The 20,262-nt window shown below is 50.9% G+C and overlaps 1 protein-coding gene across 3 annotated transcripts in view; it reads right to left on the reverse strand.

Annotated features, from left to right (window-relative positions):
* The window catches only part of Nfatc1 (nuclear factor of activated T cells 1), a 108,887-nt gene that overhangs the window by 68,124 nt on the left and 20,501 nt on the right, over positions 1-20,262 (reverse strand). For all 3 annotated transcript variants that reach the window (XM_040757783.1, XM_040757785.1, XM_040757784.1), the window contains exon 3: positions 9,928-10,087. In XM_040757783.1, the coding sequence (XP_040613717.1) occupies positions 9,928-10,087 (160 nt within the window). The remainder of the gene's footprint in view (positions 1-9,927; positions 10,088-20,262) is intronic.

The following is a 20,262-nucleotide window of genomic DNA, read 5'->3' on the forward strand; positions in this document are numbered from 1 at the left end:
AGAGAGAGATGCATTTGACCCTGAATTATGTGAGCACACATGTGTTTTGGAGCCTGTGCATTTGCTTCATGCATGTGTGCCTGGGTGAGCAAGCGCATGTTTATGGGAATGTGTGCTCTTGGTTTTGTGCACACACATATGTGTCATGGGCCCACAGCAATACTTAATTTATACCACGTAACTCTGAGGACTCTCCCTATGAGGACAGTTATCATACTAAGGCTCAAAACCACATCTGTAAACACAGACAAAATGAAGCCTACAGTTGTTCCCCAGATCCTGGGGACAGTGGCCAGTATACACATGGCCTCTTCCAGAAGAAGTCCGAAGCTGAGGGCTGTACAGGGGAGCTGTGAGAGGCTGCACGTAGCTCCTTCAGGTCTTTTCACGACAAACTTTCTCTACCTTTCTGAGAAAAGCAAAAAAATAGAATGGGTGTATCTATGTAAATATTTCACGGGTATGAATGCCAGAGACCACACACACTGATAATGCCTCCTAGGTCCTCACTGAGAACCTTGCAAGTCACACCCTCCTGGGGACTTGATTTCCATTGACAAAGTAGTTCCACCTTGCTGAGGGCCCGCCGCTGTTCCAGGTCTCTAGTATAATCAGTTGTTTAATTCACTAAAAAATGTCTAAGGGCTTGGGTGTAGCTCAAGTGGTAGAATGTCCAGGGACCAGAGCCCCATCCCCAGTACGGTGAGCAATCTCCCGGGCTCTCCCACCTCCCAGAGTCTGCCCCGCCCCAGTATCCGGTGCAGTTTCTCACATAAAAGGTCCCAGTGTTGGTCCTCAAGAAGGAAGCCACACGCCATGGCTTTCAGAAATGGACTGTGAGCTTCATGGCTTTCCTGCAGCTTGAATTGACAAGGTTTTGGGTCTGTCCAATTTTGGGACCCCCAGCTCCCTGTCTTCATCTGGGAAGCTCGTGTACCCCTGAGGCTCTGCGCATGTGCAGATGCTTGAAGTGCAGGCGGTCCTGGGGTCAAAGGGTCCAGATCCACTTTCTTTTTTTTTTTCGAGACAGGGTTTCTCAGTATTGTTTTGGAGGCTGTCGGTCCAGCCTGGCCTCGAACTCACAGAGATCCACCTGCCTCTGCCTCCCGAGTGCTGGGATTAAAGGCGTGCGCCACCAAACGCCAGGCCAGATCCACTTTCTTACATGGTCCTGGAAAGTGAGCTTCACCCCCATCCCAGGAAATAATTCACTAACAAATTCTGTGCTTCCTTTCCTACACTGAAGAAGGCTGGGGCTAACAGCAGGTGGGGTAGGGGGACATGGCAGGCCAAGGGAAAACCAGCTGCCTGACATTTTTTTTTCCTGAGCCCCAGACCTCCATCAAATGCGGATTCTATGACCTGTGAGGTAGATCCCACAGAACAGCTCAGAGTGGACATCTGAGAAACACTGTTCACAACCACAGCCTGGATGCACCTGAGTGTGGATCTTAGCCCTGCTCTAGCTGCCTCCAGATCAGCACCTCTACCCTTCCTGCCTGACAGGCTGACTCAGGGGAGCCAGAGCCCCCGGCCCCCTTGCTGGGAATCCCCCTTACTCGAAGGTTCCTTGGATAGAAATGGATGAGATGCAGTGACAGAGAGGGAGGAGTGATGAGCAAAGGCGTCAAGACTGTGCTGGTGAAACCCACAAAGACAGCTGACTGGACAAGGAGGAGCTCTTGAACCCCAGACTGATGGCTGAGAGGCCAACAGGGGACTGATCCAGACTCCATGAATGCAGTGTCAGTGAGGAGGCCTCAGCAATCCTTGGGGCCTTCGGTAGTAGATCAGTGCTTACCATGGCATACGAATGAACTTTGGGAGCCCATTCCACATGGAGGGATGCTCTCTCAGCCTGGACACATGGGGAAGGGTCTAGGTCCTGCCCTGGATGAAATGACAGACTCTGGAGATCTCCCCAAGGAGGGCCTCACCTTCCCTGGGGAATAATATGGGGACTGGGTGGGGGCTGAAGGGAGGCTGGTGGAGGGACTAGGAAGGAGGGGTGGGAGAGGGAGCTGGGATTGACATGCGAAGCATTCATGTTTCTAATTTAAATAAAAGCATATATTGAGGAAATGGATGGGGTGGCCAGGCCCTGGTGGCGCATGCCTTTAATTCCAGCACTTGGGAGACAGACTCAGGCAGATCTGTGTGAGTGCGAGGCCAGCCTGGTCTACAGAGTGAATTCCAGGACAACCTCTAAAGCTACACAGAGAAACCCTGTCTCAAAAAACAAAACAAACAAAAAGAAATGGATGGGATCCACCCTTCAAGATCTGGCATCCACCAGATAATGTGGGAATTTTAAACCATGGGCATGGTCTATCAGTTCTGCACAAGTCTATTGGGACTGTTGTTGCAGGACTGATACCCACCAAGCCAGCAGAGAAAGAGAGACACAAACTCAGGCAACATGCAGGTGGGACAGACCTCATCACCCACCTTAGCAAACACAAAGAAGGCTCCTATAGGGCCCCCAGGGCTTCAGGGTCCTCAGGAATTGTCATTACGGCCAGGAATCAGAGCCCAGTCAGCCCCATGTACATCATTCAGGATCATCTCTGTGTAGAGCATCACATTTAGCATCCCTGAGGCTGGCCCTGCAGATGGCAGCCTTCACCCACTCTCTGTCCACCCAAATCCAAGGAAAGAAGCACCAGAAAGCCAGGGAATTCCTTTTGAAAAGCCAGCAAGCAGGTTCAGAAACTCCCGACATAGGCTCCTCCCTCAGGACCTCATAGACTAGGCCACAAGAGACTCAGGAAGCAGCCACCTCTACACCCTCCTGGGAATCACCCAGCTCCACAATGACACTCAAGGCTAGTGCTTACCTTGTACACAGGGCAGAGGTCCCTCAGGAGTGACCTCCTATACCATGCCATGTAGTGTGTCACAACATGCCACCACGGTGATGCCAGGCCCAGACATGCAAGGAAATCCCAGAAAATATGGTTGCATGAGCCCAACCCCTCCATTGTGCAGAGTCCAGGATATAGGGCTGGGAATGTGATATGAAGGACTGAAGATACTTGAAGCTCATCAAGGCTTCTCATTGCACTAGTACTATGATGCTACCCCAGATTCTGTGTGTCACACGAGAGGGGCACTGGCCCTCAATCCGTTTCTTCTCTCAACCCTGAGGTCTGTGCTGAGGGCATCCACCCACATGACCAGTGAGGTCGGGACTGTGTGCCTGGCTAGGCAAGGCCTGCGGTCATCTGTGCTGATACAGAGCTAACGACCTCCATCCACACAGGAAGGAGCGTGGTGTTCTCCCAAGAGTCAGAAACAGGGTCGCTAGGCCAGGGAAGGCATAAAACAACAGTCCTTCTCCACACCCTCCCCTCCCCATGGTGGGCTTCAGTCGGAGACAGTCACACAACAAACTCAGAAAATACCAGTCCTTCCCAGACACCTGAGACAACACTGTCTACAGTCGCAGCTTCACACCCATACCTGTATTTTATTCACATCTGAACAGCTGCCCATGGGTAGACTGCAACACTTGTGGTGCCTATGGGTCCTCGGGGCCAAGGAAAAGCACACAGTCACCAGGAAGAGGGTCCATGCATGGCCAGGAGCCAGCTCAAGACATGCCTCTTCCTGCCATCACTGCTAGAAGTCTTGGTTCTTGTTTTGTGTCCAGTCACACAGTCCTCATCTTACCTGCACCCAAGGATGGTGTCAGAGATAGAGGGTAGAAGAGGGGCTTGACTGGACCTGTCTCATCCAGACCCTAACTAAGAACAAACTCTGCTGGCATGTGACTAGAGAACCATTGGCAGCTTCTGTGACCAATATGTCATCATTTAAACTCTCCCCAACCTGGAACAAAGAATCCACAGCTTCCAGGACAGCTCTGGGGACTTGGTGATGGGCCTGGAGGCTCCTTGTTTGGGGGGGAGGGTTTAGCTTGTAGCCCTGAATTGCCTTTGCTCCCAGGTACACATGGTGCCCTCGCTGCCTCCCACTCTGCTGGGAGGAGCTCACAAGAGGATGCTGAGAGCCCATATGAAGCCCCAGCCTTGGGACTAAACAGAGGCCAGATTTTTCAATTACACTGCCGTAGACAGAGTAAGCAGACAGGGGCATCTCCACTCAACTGTCACATTGGTATGTGAGCTGTCCCCAGATGTCTTCCCATTGTGACAACTCATCTCTCACCACCAATTGTTGACCCTCAGCCTTGTCACCAGGAGCTTATTCAGTAAGCAAAGCCGTAGTATGCTCAGAAGAAATTCTCATGAAATAGTTGTGTTTTCTGAATAATATACATAGGTACTGAGTGCATGTGCAGAAGAGAGAGGCAATATCTAGGCCACAAGGAGAGTCAGCCTGTGCACCAGAGATGGGAGAGTCAGCCTGTGCATGGAGGAGAGGGACAGGAGAGTCAGCCTGTGCATGGAGGAGAGGGACAGGAGAGTCAGCCTGTGCATGGAGGAGAGGGACAGGAGAGTCAGCCTGTGCATGGAGGAGAGGGACAGGAGAGTCAGCCTGTGCATGGAGGGCAGGGACAGGAGAGTCAGCCTGTGCATGGAGGGCAGGGACAGGAGAGTCAGCCTGTGCATGGAGGAGAGGGACAGGAGAGTCAGCCTGTGCATGGAGGAGAGGGACAGGAGAGTCAGCCTGTGCATGGAGGAGAGGGACAGGAGAGTCAGCCTGTGCATGGAGGAGAGGGACAGGAGAGTCAGCCTGTGCATGGAGGGCAGGGACAGGAGAGTCAGCCTGTGCATGGAGGAGAGGGACAGGAGAGTCAGCCTGTGCATGGAGGGCAGGGACAGGAGAGTCAGCCTGTGCATGGAGGGCAGGGGCAGGAGAGTCAGCCTGTGCATGGAGGAGAGGGACAGGAGAGTCAGCCTGTGCATGGAGGAGAGGGACAGGAGAGTCAGCCTGTGCATGGAGGGCAGGGACAGGAGAGTCAGCCTGTGCATGGAGGAGAGGGACAGGAGAGTCAGCCTGTGCATGGAGGAGAGGGACAGGAGAGTCAGCCTGTGCATGGAGGGCAGGGACAGGAGAGTCAGCCTGTGCATGGAGGGCAGGGACAGGAGAGTCAGCCTGTGCATGGAGGGCAGGGACAGGAGAGTCAGGGCAGAGATGGAAGAGTGTTTGCAACGAAATGTCCTGAAAGGAGAGAGGACTCTGTGCACTGTCCAGGCTGACCTATAAAAAATTAATCCAGACCTCATGCAGGCTGGCCGGCACTGCTTCTGCTTTGGGGTCACAGCTGCAGTTTAACCTCTACGATATGCATGTTTTAAGTGCTTACTGCCACAGGCAGAGCAAAGTGCTGCATTTAACACCCCACCCCCACCCCTGCTTTGACCAGAACACCCGACTGGCTCTTGGAGGACCCTGGCTCTATTAACTTCCAGGTGTGTATATTCCAGAGCAGAGGCCTGGGAGACTGGGGGAAGTAGGCTCACACATGACAAAATATCGCAGGCCACTAAACCAAATGATAAGGTACCTTCTGACCACAGGTCAGGCCCCCGTCACCCACCCCCTTCTCATAGTATTTTTACCACACTCAACTTCCCCTGGGACTTGAGGAAAGACACCACCAAGAAAGACAGGTCATTATAACAACAGCCTGGCTCAAAGACAATTTTAACACCCTGAGAAATGCAAGTCATCTCCCAGTAGACGTCCTCAGCAGTCAAATGTCTTGTATGATAGAAAAAGCATCTGCCATGAATCTAATTGGGGAGGGCAAGCAAAGTGACCTCCGAACGGTCCCTAAGGCCATGAGATCCCATTGGTCTCTGCCTGGTCCCTGTGCCTCGGCACATGCCAGGGCTTATCATGGCTTTCTCTTATGACTCTGGCCCTGTTTCTTCAGATTCCCAAGTACCTGCTGTCTGTGTCCTGAGAGTATATTACTTAAATTCACACTGAGTCCAGGGTCACCTGTCTGGGCCATGCTGGTCACTGTCCTAAATGGCAAGCCCCATGCTGCAAACCTAAATGTTAGGAACTGACCAGCTTCTGAGTGTTCATATTTCAGTGGCCTATTAATTATTCAAGCAGAGCGGGCCTGTGTGAGATGCAAAGATGCTATCAGGCAAGTCATTCTGGCGATTGGTAAGCAGAGCTGGATGCTGTGACCCCCCGCGGGGTGGGAGGTGATCTTCTGACCACAAAGGACCACATTGCTGCAGTGGGGGCCCCTAAAGGAAGGAGCCCACAGTGGGGCCCCTAAAGAAAGGAGCCACAAGGCCACAGTTCGCTCCAGGCCAACTTAGACATCCCCTGCCCCATTTCTGGAGAGTTTAGATCCTCAGCCACTTCTGTCAGTGGTGGCCAAGACCCAACAGAGACAGAGACCTGACAGCCAGAGGCCGCATCAAGGTCAGGAGGGTCCTTGCTGGGTAGGGATGCAGCTCACTAATGAAGACTCACTGTGGGGAGCGGGAGAGGCAGGCGCCTGCACCTTAGAGTATCTGAGACTTCAGTTCTACCCAGGCAAGCTGCACAGTCAAGGAAAATGTGGGCCTTTTCTCACTGATTACGGTGTGACACTGGAAGTAAGACCACAGCACACTTAAACAGATGTAGGAGCCCATGTCTTGGTAACTAAAGGAAGACAGTGGTACTGGAGGAAGGGAAGGGGAGCTACCACGTCACCAAGGATATTCCTCACAGACTTTATGAGGACCATGTCCACCTAGACACTGCAAGGTGGCTCTTGAACTGGTCCTGGGAGCTGCCAGGAAAGCCGACAGGTAAGCCCTTACCAGCCTTGAGTCCAGAATAACCCATGGCTGCTCAGTCTGATTTGGCATGACATCTCTTTTAGATAACATCAGAGTATAAAGCCAGTGTTCTTGAAGACTGGGTAGCTTGGTGATCATGGAACGGCTAGTGGGAGCCTGTGGCCATTTCGGATACTTAGATCCTAGCATGAAGAAAGACATCTAGGGACAAAAGCAGATGTGACACCATGGGGCGGGGGTGGGCGGGGGGGGGGGGATGGACAAAGAGCCTCGAGAAGAGAACACAGATCACAGTGAAGGTCCTAAGCCTCCCACCAGACGGCTGACTGTTTAAGCAGGTCCTTACAGATACTGGCCCCTCCACTGAAAGCAAAGCTAGGCTAGGCACAGTTGCCCCTTCCTTTTCTGAAGTGCATGACCTTTGACTCTTACCAGTATGTCTGGCCTTGTGTTCCCGGGACAACACACACAAGGCAGAGGGTCACTGACCCCAGCCTCTTTCTGGACCCCAGGTCTTAGGGCAGGTGCAGCTTCCACCCCTCTGCCCTACTCCTCCTGGCCTCCACTGGGGCTTTCGGTTCTGTAGACGCTGCTTGCTGTCTTTATGGACAAACTTCTTGAGACATGGAGGAAAACATGGCGCTGGATACGCCCCAGAGACAGCACTGAACGAACGGAAACTTTCAGGGCCTCACGCATGAGACGGAAGACCTGAACTGTCAGGAATACAGCAGAGACCACTGGCCACAAAACGGCCCGTGCGGCTCGGGCAGTGGCCGGACGTGTGGGCTGGTCCATGGCCTCGCCCAGAGTGCTGTGTAATGGAGCCACCTCTGAGAGCAAGGTTAGGCAGCAGGGTTGATGGCGCTAAAGCGTGCGTCAAAATAACCCAGAAGCCTGGAGCAGAACTTTGTGGTTACAGCGCTTTCATGGCAACCAAGAGAATCTTCTATTTTTGTGTGTTTCATAATTACGTGCAAATTCTATTTTTATCTAAGTTGTGGTCCACCAACAAAAAAAGAAAACAAATCCCCTAAAATGCCTTCTTTTTAGCTGTTTGCCTCGCACTGGCATAGGTGTGCGTTTACTTTGTGAGAATATTCCAGAAAACTCCTTGGGTTCCTAATTTCTCACAATGAGACATGTGACAGAACCTGGCACTTTTGGTTAGGGGTTGTTTTTCTTTGCCTTTCAACACTGTTGAGGAAGGGGCTGCTATTCAGTGGAAGCAGCGCTGGTCTGATCTGGCTTTGCCACCTTCTCTTAACACCGCTTTAAATAACTTAGAGGGTGCTTCTTAAACATTGTTTTAAATTTCACCGTTCCTCAGAAACGCCTCAATTTCCTGGATACCACCTGCACTGACAGATAAATGTTGCCCCGTGCCCAAGATGCCCGGAGCCGGGTTCTCCGGGGCAGCACGCCAACTCAGCACCTGACACATAGGCAACGAATATCAGAGGCTGGCAGACAGAAGTTCTCCAAACACAGGGTTCCCCACACTCCCCCGAAGCAGCTGAGATTCTTACAACCACCATCAGCCAAACCCAAAAAGGAACAGACTCGCATCCACAGCTTCATCTTTCTGATGAAGGCACAATATTTGCACCCCCCGGCACTCGCCCAGTGCCCTTTGCTTATAAGATCCAAGTAAGTGGAGGAACTTGGCCATTATCTCTCCACTTTCCTGCATTTCTTTAAGGGACTTATTTCCTCTCTTATTAAAACCTGTTCCATTCAGCAATAATGCACTTTCATTCAGCGAGGACCACAGCAGGAAAAGAGAGGTAAATACCTGTAGTTACCCTGCACAGCTGAAGGCCGGCTCTACCTGACTTCCACCTGGGAAGGCAGAAACTTAAAATGTCAAGCCGGCTGCTGCGTACTGATGTCCCCTGCATTTTATCACATCAAGCCGCTAACAAAGTAGGTATTAATTGGCATCAAGCACACGGGCCACAAATATCACCTTAATATCACCCACAAGCCCTGCTAAAGTGCTTCCTTTCTGCACCTCGCCTGGCTCATTCCATGTGGCTGATTGCTGCGTTGGCAAACAGCCATTTGTGTCCATGGCCTCCTGCCTTTCCCAGCTTTTTATTTACCTAAATGGAATAAAATAAAAGTACATGGTTCCCTACTGAGTACCCCTTCCAGTTTGCATCAGTCCTGAAATAACAGGGTTGGGCACCTGGGTTTACGATGTCGGGGTAAAGAGCTCTCTGTAACACCATGTGACCAGAGCTAGGCAGAGAAACAAGCACTTCTCTGTGCCACTTAAGACAGCAATGTCTGGGGATCTAAAGCTCACAAGGTGACACGGGGAAGCAGGGGGACAGCCCACTAGGATGTCACACTGACGTCCAGGTGGAGAAGGGGTAAGCTAGATTTGTGCTATTGCTGGACCTCCCAGTTTCCTCCTGGCCAGCAAGGGTGAGCAACGCATCTCCCCTCTAAGCAGGTACTTCTCCTTCCCCAAAGGTCCTTAGGCGTGACTGTGCCCATTTCATCCGCCTTCCCCTCGGAACTTCATCTCGTCACCTGCTCCCTCAGACCCCACCCCTAAGGCAGGCTCACAAGCACCGGCTGCCCACCAACCCCACATATGCAGTGTGGGTGGAGAGTATGCGTCTGCTCCAGGGGCAGAGAGTTTGCAACAAGAAGAATACAGTTGCAGAACAGTTGAGACAATGGAGCCAGACAATGTAGTAAGTCTGTTTTGGGTGAGCTTTAAAACAATTACAGATGCAAGGAAAAGCACTGTACAGCACCCCAGATAGCTCCTGACTCTCCTCGGTCCCACTTATCATCCCCCCTTTCACTTTCTGTTAGTATGAAAGTGATACCCATACACAAAACTACACTTCAAATTTAGAATTTTGCTCAGCCAGCCCCTCTGTGACGAGAGGAGTGGCTGACATTCTGCCTATGCTGTGCCTCTGAAAAGACACATGATCAGTGAGGTACATGGATGTATTCTGACTTCTGGCATTTTCAAGGGTTCATTGGGGACATAGCCTTACTGAAGATAAGGAGTATCCCTACTCAGAAGGAAATAGGATATGGTACATAGCTAACGTTTAACTAACTGGCTCTGGGGTGATTGTGTTTACAGTTTGAGGAAAGTCCCTAGCTGCAGATCCAAAACTGTTTTAGACTGAGAAACGCCAAGGCACGGGCTATGGGCAGGTCACAGCAGATGCCATACCTGCACGACGGGGTGTCCTCCAGCTGAGGCCTTCACAGCCCCCCGGCTGCCTTCCGTCTCATAGTGAGCCCTGTGGTGAGACTTGGGCTGCACCTCGATCCGAAGCTCATATGGACCAGAGTGGGATGGCAGCTGCCAGTCAAGGGCGGGCAAAGACGGGCTGCAAAAGAACAGAGGAGCTTTAAGCATAGGTAGACATCAAGACACAGTCGTCCATGCTGTACCCAAGGCACCGTCAGTGGATCAGTGCTCACCGCTGTCAACGCGATACCCTCAGCATCCTGACGAGAAGGAAAGTCTCCATAAGGCCATAGTGACTACGTCACCATGTGTGGTCACAGCTTGCCAGTGCCTCATGAATAAAAGAAATCAGTCAGTCTTCAAAATGCTAACCAAATCTACTACCCAGAGCAATGGAAGAGGCACAGACAGCCTGCTTGTAGCCAGGAGAACCACCAATGGGATACAGGGTTCTGGGTACCCTTCGCTAGGAACAGTAAAGGTCATCCTTCTCTAGGGGAAGCCCTGGTAGGCACCCTTGACCAAATGGGGGGCTCTGGGGATAACTTGCCCTGCAAGGTAAGTTACAGCAGACTCAAGAGAAAGATGGAACTGCTGGGCCCACTCCCTCCTTCAGACTGACATGTCCCTTGTTTCCATTTCAATTCTAACAAGATGCACCTGTGTTTGTCACCACTCGGGTACAAGCTGGGCGATGGTGCAGGGCCTTCACTCACAAACACACGGTGGTAAGTGCACAGAGTGTGGGCATCTGCCTAACACAGAGGAATGCTGAGAGCCAGGCTCGGTGGCTGAGGCTTCAGGGCAGCATCACTAATAGAAGGGACAGGCTTCCTGGTGCTGGAAGAGCTGCCATGCGCGGTGGCAGCTCACACGATGCCTGTCAGGGCCATTTCCTGTGTATGTCACACACACCCCGTTTCCAGCAGCCGGCAGGCAGAAGGAGAAGCAACACAGCAGAGGGTTTGACGGGGAGGGAGGCTGGCATCCTGGGGAAGGAGGCCCACGGGATTGGAGCAGCCTCCTGCTTCCAGGAGAGGAAGTGTTCCCAGAGCCAGCGGCAGCATGGGTAGCCAGGTGTGGGCGAGGAGGCGCTGCAAAGCAGTCCACACCTGTAGCTCTTTCTTATGTGTGCATAGAAGCTTCTTATATCCTCACAGAAAGACTATGCTTTGCTGTGAACAGAAAAAGAAACATATGCTTCACAATGAAAAGAACAAGTCTCAATCCCTAGGAAATTCTTAAAGAGAGAGAGATACAGACAGACAGACAGACAGACAATTGTGGAAAGGATTAGGATGAAGGGTGACTTACACATTTAAGACAGTCAACTCTGGCCAGGTGATGGTGGTGCACGCCTTTAATCCCAGCACTTGGGAGGCAGAGGCAGGCAGATCTCTGTGAGTTCGAGACCAGCCTGGTCTACAAGAGCTAGTTCCAGGACAGCCTCCAAAGCCACAGAGAAACCCTGTCTCAAGAAAAAAAAAGACTGTCAACTCTGGTTGGAAATGCTCACTGTAAATCAGACATCTCTCCAACTACACAGGACTGTGCCTTGGATCAGAGATGGGGACCAGGTTGGAGGAGGAAACTGTCCGAATACCATTTGCCCACTGTCACCCTCCTGGAGCCTGAACTGCAGGGTGTCACCATGATTCTGCTGCCCACAGAGACTCTGACATCATCGGCAGGGGCTGGGACTGCCTGCTAGAGATGTGCACTCAGGACTAACTGACCCAGAATTTGTACACACCTTCAGCTCAGTTCCACCCCTTTGAAAGTCACACTCAATGCAACCCAGGGAGCAGCTGGCTAGGCAGGGCCCCGAGAGCCCTTGACTTGACGTCATTTGAAGTTACCTGCATACTTTAAAATCCTGTAACACACCACAGATCCAGAGACACTGTCTAAATAAACAGGTGTGGATATGCAAGCATCTTACATAAAACATACAATCTGGTATCCTGAGGTTTTTTTCCAAAAAAGAAAGATCAAATTTTTGAGCATCTTATTGCACTGGTAAAAAGTGGTTTAATCATCACACATTTTATTACACAAATATTACTTTATAGCTGGACTTTGATTACTACCTAGTCCATGGCTAGCATAAATGCAATTGACTTGATGTCCACATAACTAAATCAGGGACTATATCTTTGCCCCACCCTGAACACAGGAACAGCATTTTGGGGTTCTTGAAGCATTAGCCTTAGACTCTCCTGAGATATGAGGGAGCCTCCTGTCCCGGTCCCAACTTGTCATAACATCAGCCTGACATATTTTACTTATTTTCAAAACTGTTCCCCAAGAATGGTTTCATGTGATGCTGTTTGCTTCTCCATACAACCCTTGAATTCAAAGCAGAAGGCAGCGGATGGTATGTAAAGAACACATTTGAGTGAAAACAATACTTCTGGTCTACCAGAAGTAAAACTGGGACTATCTGGCCCCTAACCATCTGCTTAATATTGGTACTGTATGTTACTGAAGATCTTCTGGGGCTTAGCCCCCACCCCAACAAAGGCTGGCTGCTCTGCGACTCCACTGTTTCTTACCATGTGCCTAGGACATTCTGTGTTCCAAAACTGCCATCTATGGTGAACAATCTGATGACGCCACAGAGGGCATGTCAGGCCTTGCTAACTCCACATGGCACCAGGACTGGAGAGATGGTTCAGTGGTAAAGAGTACTGACTGCTCTTCCAAAGGACCTGAGTCTGATCTCCAGTTTCCATGTCAGACTGTTCATGACCACCTATAGTCTTTGCAGGCATTGGCACTTGCACACACATGCTTGCACACACACACACACACACACACACACATACACACACAAGTAATAAAATAAATCTTTGGCTTTTGTTTGTTTGTTTTTGTTTTTTCAAGACAGGGTTTCTCTGTAGCTTTGGAGCCTGTCCTGGAACTCGATCTGTAGACCAGTCTGGCCTCGAACTCACAGAGATCCGCCTGCCTCTGCCTCTGCCTCTGCCTCTGCCTCTGCCTCTGCCTCTGCCTCTGCCTCTGCCTCTGCCTCTGCCTCTGCCTCTGCCTCTGCCTCTGCCTCTGCCTCTGCCTCTGCCTCTGCCTCTGCCTCTGCCTCTGCCTCTGCCTCTGCCTCTGCCTCTGCCTCTGCCTCCGCCTCCTGAGTGCTGGGATTAAAGGTGTAAATCTTTAAAAAATCAAATTAAGCACCAGAGAGATAGCACAGTAGCTAAGGGCACTTGCTTCCCAGTCTAAAGACCGGAGTTTGATCCCCAGGACCCACATGGTTTAAGAGGAGAATCTAATCCCACAAGTGGTCCTCTGTCATCTACATGTGTGCTATGACACACCCACAAAATAACTAAATAAGTATGTAATGAAAATTAAGAGAAACACATTATAGAATAAAACACGAGCAGATTGGAGGTGAAGCCGCCCGTGTTTGGGCCATGCTGCTGACTTGAGTCTGTCAGCCCTACAGATGTGGAGCGCCCCTTCTGTCCCACAGGCTGCTGGCTAGAGTCTGTCAGCCCTACAGATGTGGAGTGCCCCTTCTGTCCCACAGGCACCACGTCAAGCACACATTGCTCCTCTCAGCATGTTCAAAGCAAGCATTCAGTGGTTTCGAACAAATTTAGATTTTGTTTAGAATTCTTGTAAGAAGGTGTGTGTGTGTGTGTGTGTGTGTGTGTGTGTGTGTGTGTGTGAGTGTGTGGCTTTTCCTTGATGCTGGGGTCCTGAGGGCCCTGGGTCACAGAGCAGTGTGGTCTCCGGCTGTGGGGTCTGAAGGGACCATGGCTAATGGTAGCCTCCATGCTGGGGGAGGTGGAATGGAAGGATAGGCTGCGTGGGAATGATGGGCAGCTTCCCCTGATAGCGGGGCTAGTCAGACCTTCCACAGCGCCTGGTATTGGTGTGTGGGCGTAGAGCAGGGAGAAGCCACCAGCTCTTCCGGTTTGAATCACTGTTCCCATGAGAAAGGGTTCCGCCTCCCACTGACAGGAAGTCATGAAAATGATGTTGGCACACAGGTCACAGCACAGAGACCAACTCCATACAAGATCACAGACCTGGTTCCTATCTCTACAAAGCCCACAGTTCCCAGCTCCACCACCTTGGATCACCTGAGGCTGCTGCATAGGGACCCTGAGGCTCCCTGGGGTGCTCAGCTCTCCAATTGGCCAATGGGGTTGTGAGCATCATCTCCCCCCACCCCTGCCATGCCAGCCTTCTGCACACCCTCAACACTCATCCAGCTCAGCTAGGCTGCTCAGTGGCACACAGGTCTCCCTCAAACCCCAGATCCTGGTCTTGTCATACAAGCACCACATCCCTTGACTAGAACCAACACGGGCCTCATCTGAGAACTCAGAAGACAACTGTGGGTAACAGAGATTTTTTTCAAGAATTTTCCAAGACACAGTTTTGCTTTGTTCTGAGTTCCGCCTTTCGCATTTCTCCTAACACAAGGTCGCGGGGAACTCACAAGTGCCGCTCAGGAAGCATAGGTGTTAACACACAGCTCAAAGCCAAGGCTGGGCAGATGACAGCCAACCACTCAGAGTCACATGGTTTCCTCTCCCTTTCAAACTCCTAAGCTACCCCGAGGAAGGGGCCAGGGCATGGCCTCATAGCCACCTTGTGTGGGAGGTAGTGGAAAGGGCAAGTTCAAACAGTCACTGAATTCCGGGGCTACCACAGAGGGACATAGACATCTGCCCCCACAGACATGCAAAGGCCACTGGGTACCATAAACCCCAAATCCAGAGGGCCCCAGGGGCCACACCAATCTGACAGAAGAGCCAGGTGACACCTTCGGCAAGATCCATACGGGGGTGTGAGTGTCCAGAACAACTTCCGCCAGGAAGAAAACGGAGAGGAAAGCAAAATGTGGAGATGCGAGGGAGGGGATGCTGACTGAAGAAGGCGATCCGCCCCAAACCAGAGTCCAACAGCTGCTAAGAAAAATCCAAACTAGGGAGCTGCGGACACTGGTCAGAGATAAGGACTTATTTTATGTGGGCTCCTGGGGGAGTCAGTGGTGTCCGGATCAGTTCCTGTCTCGTGCACATTAAAACACGCACAGACAGTGCTCTGGGGAGCCCGGATGATAGGGTGAGCACCGCGCAGGTGAGGGACAAGAGCCTGCAACCTCCATGCTGGGGCTCCAGACTCAAAACAAGACTTGCAATTTGTGAGGCGCAGATTTGGAGAGCTGGAGCTGAAAACGATCACCAGGGCAGACTAAGCTACATGATAAGTGGACTTTTTATTTTGTATATATATTTTAAAGAAATTACACAGTGCCGGGCGGTGGTGGCGCACGCCTTTAATCCCAGCACTGGGGAGGCAGAGGCAGGCGGATCTCTGTGAGTTCGAGACAAGAGCTAGTTTGCAAGACAGCCTCCAAAGCCACAGAGAAACCCTGTCTCAAAAAACCAAGAAAAAAAGAAAGAAAGAGAGAAAGAGAGAAAGAAATAATACAGTAATGACAGCTGGGTGGTGGTGGCGGCACACGCCCTTAAACCTAGCACTTGGGAGGCAGTAGGGTCTCGAGTTTGAGGCCAGCCTGGTCTACAGAGGGAGATCCAGGGCAGTCAGCACAGAGAAACCCTGTTTTGTAAAAACAAGTAAAAAACAAAAAAGTATCACATAGTAATGAACCCAGTTTTGTGCGAATGTGCTAATAATGTGTGAGGACAAGCTCAGGTGTTAGTCAGTGATTTCCACCTCAGGTGAGACAGGGTCTTGCTGGGGTTGCCTGCTGCATGTGGCAGCCTGCTGCCCTCCAAAGAGAGGCCAGGCTCTACCTCTCGTTTTGCACCAGGAGTGCCGAGGTTATGGGTTCACCCTGCATCCAGCTTTATGTGCAGTCTGTGAGTCCAACTCAGGTCCTCATACTGTATTCATGGCTTTCATGGGAAGTCATTCTGGCTACAGGCACATGAGGGAAAGAGTTACAGAGCAATCCCTGGGTATCAGAACCCAGATGGGACACAGCTTTGCTTAAATAGTTTGGGTAAAAATCCTCTCAATCCTGAATATCCCATAGTTACAAAGCACTATGTATACATGTCTTACAGGGAAAGTGTGAAGGCTATGTATGTGCATGCATGCATCCTAAAATCCATGAGGTTAATATAAACCTAATCCAAGCCTAAAGTCTGCCCACACGAAAGCAGATGGAAGCAAGTTGACTGGAACCCGGAACTTCCCTTGGCTGCACATTGTCTCGGGGGCAGCAGCCAAGGGAAAGTGAGGAATGAAAGGGATGGGGAAGGAGAGGGAAGGAGAGGACAGGGAGGAAGGGAGAGAGTGGGGAGACAGGGAGGGAGAGAGGGGTGAAGGGAGAGAGGAGAAAGGGCTGCTAAAAGCTATCATTGCACTTGGCTGGTTCTATAAAGGTTGGGCCTCAAGGCCTCCATCCAAGGCCAAGCCCAGGACCACCCAGCAACACTGTCAAGAGTGCACATCTGGGCCATGGCCCCCTGACCACAGGTCTCTTGGCCTGGGAAAGTTTGCCTCACCCATTAGGGGCTGGCCTTCCTAGAGGTTGACCTAGTGCCTGGACAGAAGAGGACCAGTGGCTACCTCAGACAAGATGGATGGCTTAAGGATGGTCTGATGGGGAGCAGGTGTGTGGATTATACCTTCCTCACTGTACCTGAACATGAGTGTCACCCCTGATAGGGTTCCTGGCTACCTACCCATGTTCTTGAATTTCTACCTTTCCCAAAACAAGCTGGGAGGGCCTCGGGGACCACAGGCTCCAACAGTCAAACCCTTAGCCAAATGTTTCCTCTTGAGTTGGAAAGGGTGAAGGAAGGAGCTAGGCCTTATTAACTGGAACACCTTGGAATATTCTAAGGGCTCCAGAACACCCCTGTTCTGGCTTGAGACTGGAGATGAATTATCCTTTTCTATTGAACTAGTGTCCTGGACATGCCACTAAAAAGTGTCTGTCCTTTCTACAGATGCTCAGCTTTGACCCCAATCCCAAGTGTAAGCAGGAATAGGGAAGGAAACTGACCCAATCCCCAACTTTCCTGCCTAGAGCTGGCCTGAGGATAATGAAGCTGTCCTCTGCCTGCCACCACCATTTGTGGTCCAGCCTCTACCATGAGGGTACAAAGTTCTTCCTGCTCTCTGGGACCTAACACAGCCTAAGAGCAATAACCCAGAATGACTGTTTCCCTCATTCTGTGCTCTGCCCACCCTAGTCCCCGCGCTAGTCTAGTACTTGGGTCATGGGGGCAGAGACTTCTAGGGACTCTTGCCTAGGAGGTGGCAGAGCGCAGCAGGCAGGCAGCCTCTGCTACAGAAAGCAAAGTATATGCCTGGCTCAGGAGACCAAGTCACAGTCACAAATCTGGAACTTGCAGGATATAGACAGTAGGCATGTGAGTGTATGTGCATCTAGGTCTACATGTATGTATTAAAATACAGATTCACGGACTTCATACATCAGCTGCTCTCTGATCTCACCAACGAGGGCATGGAGTATCTCCAGGGAAACACTTCTTCCAGTTCTCTGGACACTCCCCCTTCACCCCCAGACCTCCCTGACCCAAGGACATCCCATGAGCCTCCTCCTGTGCATCGGAAGCTCAAGAATTGCCCTCTAATGTTTGGTATCCCATCATTGTTCAGACAGCTCTTGCTCCTGGGTACCCATGTGGGTGGAGGTCAGAACTCATGAGCCAGGCTGAATCTCTAAGCACCGTGAGACCTGAGCTTCTGGGTCTCCAGCCAGACTCTGGAAGGGTCTCTGCCCTGTCCACCTGTTTCTAATGGGAAAACAAAGAACAAAGAAGAAAGGAAGGACAGATGGAGGCTATGTCCCGGGAGGGATCCTGTGGGAAAGGAACCGTGTGGCCTTTCCTGCTCGCTCCACCCTGGAGCAGGCCCAGCTCCTGCATACCCTGCATTCTCTTGTGCACCCAACTTCGTGGGTGCCTGTCCACACCGTGCCTGTCCCTAGCACCAAACGACTCCTCACAGCTGCAGCTGGTCCGCGCTCACATCCCTGATGTTTTAATAATGAGAACGCTGTAGGCCGCACCTGCCATGAGTTACTTATGAAAAATGAAAATCAAAACAAACTAACACAATAACTTGGACACGTCACAAGTGGATGCAGAATGGAGGACAGGCAAGTCACAGGGCACTCCTGCCGCTTCCCACGACTTGGCTTCCAGGTGATGCTGAAATGGTTGCCAGTCAAATTCGGAATGGTGGCTCAGTCTGTTCAATATGCTGCCAACCCACAGCATATACGGTCATTTAAAGCAAGCTCCCTCATTTCAGCCATGATGCTCTGAGCTGTCATAAGGCAAATACCCCTCAATCATTATGAGACATGGGACAATCTGGGTAACTTGGCCAAAAACTGGAGAACCTAGACATGCTACAGAGCTTCTTCTGTCTGTAGAATCAACACCTGTAGTCGGACACACACAATGTGTCACAGCTCTAGTCCTAGCCTGGAGATTCTGGGCCATTATTGTCACTGACTGCCCAGGACTCCTTGGTTCTAGAGTTTTGGTTCCAGCAAAAACAAGGTTATCATAGCAAGTTACTACCTGGGGCTTCGGATACACACTGCTACATTCACCTGCAGGCTTAGGCTAGGCATTTGCACAGGTCTCAGAGTCTGCATTATTCTCATCCTAGCGACCAGAGTGAATCTTCTGGAAGCAGCAGCCCAAATATCAGGGGCAGCCTTGGATAGCCAACCTATGCAGGACTGCCAAAGTCAGGGGCAGAGGTGCATGGCCACTCCTATGTCAAACCTCCTGGCAATGTTTGTATCTGAAAAATACATGCATATGATCAACCTGCCCAAGGAAAACCTTCCAATGGGGTTTGAACCCTTCCATCTGCAACACTCACCAGATGTGGTGGGCAATGTCCACACGCCATGCCTAAGCTATCACGGTAGGCGAGTCCCCCCTTTGCCTTATAGGTGCTTCACCTGGCAAAGGTCTGTAAATAGTCCCTTGTGGATGGGGCCCAGGGGTGTGGTAAGTGTTCTCAGAGTCCTACACCAGATGCAACTTCCCTGGCTACTCTTCCAAGTACAGCAATGCCAACCTGACACTAGGCTGCATAGCTCCTGACAAGTCATACGCCTACCACCAGGAGAGACTTCAGAGTAGATTATGACAAAGAAAAACAGAGGTTGTGGTGTTGGCAGTCAGTCAAGTGTGTGCTTTGCAAGCCCAGGACCTGAGTTTAATCCCCAGAACTTTCATTCTGGGAGAGGGGCAGAGGTGAGGAGCCAGGTGATGGTGCATCCCTGGGGAATCAATGGCCAGCTAGCCTAGCCTACTTGGCAAGCTCCAGGCCAGTAAGAGACCCTCTCCCTCTAAAAGAAAGAGAGACAGAGACAGAGACAGAGACAGAGAGACAGAGAGAGAAATAGTGGTGGCTGGAGCTGAGGAATGACAGCAGAGGATGTCCTTTGTCCCACATACAAAACTCTCTCTCTCTCTCTCTCTCTCTCTCTCTCTCTCTCTCTCTCTCTCTCTCTCTCTCTCTCCAAACAGATATACATACATAGATACACACACTAAGACCCACTGTTTTGCAGCTCAGACTTGTATATTAGAAGTGAGTGATTATTTCCCGACTGGGTTTCATCCTGAGGCCACCTGACTATAAACCCACAACTTTCCTCAGATGATAGCATGTGAGCAGAAATTTGACTGTTTCATCTGTGGTCACTGATTGATGTGTGTGGCCTTGGACACTTCCTCCCGGCCAGAGTTTTAGCAGTTTGGGAAGTCTTAAAATTCAAAACTGGTGAAGGCTTAGGAGCCAGAACAGTCCCAGACCTGAATGGAGACAGCCAAGACCAGGTATGGCCTACTTACCCACTGAGGACATGAAGTTGCATTTTAATTATTCTGAGACCAGTAACAATTAAGGTCTAGGGGCTTGCACTTAAAAAGCCTGAGCTCATCTGGGCAGGTGGGCGGTGGTGCACACCTTTAATCCCAGCTCTTGGGAGGCAGAGGCAAGTGGATCTCTGTAAGTTCAAGGCTAGCTTGGTCTACAAAGTGAGTTCCAGTTCAAGGATAGGCAAGACTGTTACTCTGAGAAACTCTGTCTTGAAAAACCAAAAACCAAAAACCAAAAAAAAAAAAAAAAAAAAAAAAAAAAAAGGCCTGAGCACCAAGCTCAAAGATCGGTGTCATCATCTTTTTTTCCCCAGGAACGCGGAAGTGCGTGAGTTCCCCTTTCTTCAAAGAGCACTCAAAGGAAAACCAAAGGCCAACTTCCCCCACACTGACAGAACTTCATGTTCACAGCCTCCCTGAAGTCCTAGCT

The sequence above is a fragment of the Mesocricetus auratus genome, unplaced genomic scaffold, assembly GCF_017639785.1.
Source record: "Mesocricetus auratus isolate SY011 unplaced genomic scaffold, BCM_Maur_2.0 Super-Scaffold_100015, whole genome shotgun sequence".
Classification (NCBI taxonomy): Eukaryota; Metazoa; Chordata; class Mammalia; order Rodentia; family Cricetidae; genus Mesocricetus; species Mesocricetus auratus.